Below are 2,212 nucleotides of genomic sequence, written 5' to 3' on the forward strand. Positions count from 1 at the left end.
GGCACAGCTCATGCTATACCTGGTAGTATGCTACTACTGAAGTATGATGACAAGTAAGTTTATAAAATACTTTTCCCATGTTACCTACACTCAAGCATACATACACTTTTAAGTTATGCAGCATTATCAAATTTGGTATGCAAAAGTTTAAATTTCTAACCCAATCAAGCATCTAGTAAGTCATAAAGAAAGATTTACATTCAAGTTCCCAAATTCCAGATTTTTCTAGCATTTGCCAGTCTTACTTGTTATATATCTGCCTCTTACAAATCCTTTAAAAATATTTTATTTATACATTTTACCATATTTTGTGTAGTAGATACATAGAGGGAAGTCTGCGAACTTCAGACCATGTTTATCTTCCTTGTTAATCATTTTACTTCCCATTGTCATCTGCACTTCTCCCCTTTCTGGAAATTGCAGTAACTTAGAGCTTCCAAAAATTGCTCGGCATTATTTCCAAGGCTTTAACTGACTCTATGAGATCACATCATGTCCAGAGGAAAGTGCTAGCCTCTCTCTTATGTAGAGTAGATATAATACATAGTACAATCAGGCTTGTCTTCTTGGTCCATAAATGGTCTAGAATATCTGGTCAAGGTTGGCCAATCATTATGTTAAGCATTCTTCTAAGAAGCTATTCAGATGATTCTTTAATTCAATAGCATCTGTTATTTCTGACTCTCTCTGCAGATTAATAATCCTGTTTTATATGGAAGCAGATAACCAGACTTGGGTGAGAGAATTCATTCTCCTCGGCTTGTCCAGTGACTGGGCCACTCAGGTCACTCTCTTCGTCCTGCTCTCAGTCACTTACCTGCTGACCCTGCTGGGGAACGTCCTCATTGTTCTTCTGATCAGACTGGACAGCCGACTCCACACTCCCATGTATTTCTTTCTCACCAACCTCTCCCTTGTTGATGTCTCCTATGCCACAAGCATCGTTCCTCAGATGCTGGTGCATTTTCTTGCAGAACATAAAGGGATCCCCTACGTGAGCTGTGCAGCCCAGTTATTCTTCTCCCTGGGCCTGGGTGGGATTGAGTTTGTTCTCCTGGCCGTGATGGCCTATGACCGCTATGTGGCTGTGTGCGACCCCCTGAGATACTCAGTCATCATGCACGGAGGGCTCTGTGCTAGGCTGGCCGTCACATCCTGGGTCAGTGGCTCTGTCAACTCTCTCGTGCAGACCACCATCACCTTTCAGTTGCCCATGTGCACGAACAAGTATATTGATCACATATCCTGTGAACTCTTAGCTGTGGTCAGGCTGGCCTGTGTGGACACCTCCTCCAACAAGGTGGCCATCATGGTTTCTAGCATTGTGTTGCTGATGACGCCTTTCTGCCTGGTCCTCCTGTCCTACATCAGGATCATCTCCACCATCCTGAAGATCCAGTCCACAGTGGGGAGAAAGAAAGCCTTCCACACTTGTGCCTCTCACCTCACAGTGGTTGTCCTGTGCTATGGCATGACCATTTTCACTTACATCCAGCCCAATTCCAGCCCTTCTGTGCTTCAGGAGAAGCTGATCTCTGTCTTCTATGCCCTTTTGATGCCTGTACTGAACCCCATGATTTACAGTCTAAGGAATAAGGAGGTGAAGGGGGCCTGGCAGAAACTTCTAGGACAATTATCTGGATTAACATCAAAAGTGGCGACTTGATAAATCATGAGCATCGCTTAGACAAAAAAGCTTTGCCTGTGTGTTCCCCCACTTAACTCTGATATGAAGCTTCAAATTCATTGCCCTGGCAACCAGGAATTGGTGATGCTGGGTTAGAGTGTGGGACATGGGCATATCTCTATGTCATGGCAGCATGTTTAGAGAAATAAAGCACTACTGTAATAGAACTGATCAGTCTCCATTCATACGACCCTAGAATAATGAAAAAAATACTATGTTTTGCTTTATAATTTTGTTTGTAATCATAGGCCTATTGATGGATCTTACTTTGGACTATTTGTTCTCTTTTTAAATTTAGAAATATGTACTTTGACTTCCAAATGCATAACTCTTTTTTAAAAACCAGGTGACCCACTCAAATGACTAAAATTAAGAATATTGGTGGTGCTGAGTTCTGGTACAGATATGGAGCAACGTGAACTCATTGTTGTTAAGAGTATAAAGTGGCAATTTCTGTCAAGGGTATAAAGTGGCAATTTTTTATAAGATTAACCATATGCTTACCACATGACCCAGCAATTTTCC

The 2,212-nt window shown here is 42.0% G+C and overlaps 1 protein-coding gene across 1 annotated transcript; it reads left to right on the plus strand.

Annotated features, from left to right (window-relative positions):
• Positions 1-712: 712 nt before the first annotated feature.
• On the plus strand, positions 713-1,666 carry LOC129658724 (olfactory receptor-like protein OLF3). Its single transcript, XM_055589570.1, has one exon. It carries the CDS (start codon positions 713-715, stop codon positions 1,664-1,666), a length of 954 nt encoding a protein of 317 aa, XP_055445545.1.
• Positions 1,667-2,212: the final 546 nt, after the last annotated feature.

The sequence above is a fragment of the Bubalus kerabau genome, chromosome 8, assembly GCF_029407905.1.
Source record: "Bubalus kerabau isolate K-KA32 ecotype Philippines breed swamp buffalo chromosome 8, PCC_UOA_SB_1v2, whole genome shotgun sequence".
NCBI lineage: Eukaryota > Metazoa > Chordata > Mammalia > Artiodactyla > Bovidae > Bubalus > Bubalus kerabau.

Excerpts from the sequence above, each read along its gene's own strand:
- LOC129658724 (XM_055589570.1), top strand. The coding sequence starts at position 713 with ATGGAAGCAGATAACCAGACTTGGGTGAGAGAATTCATTCTCCTCGGC.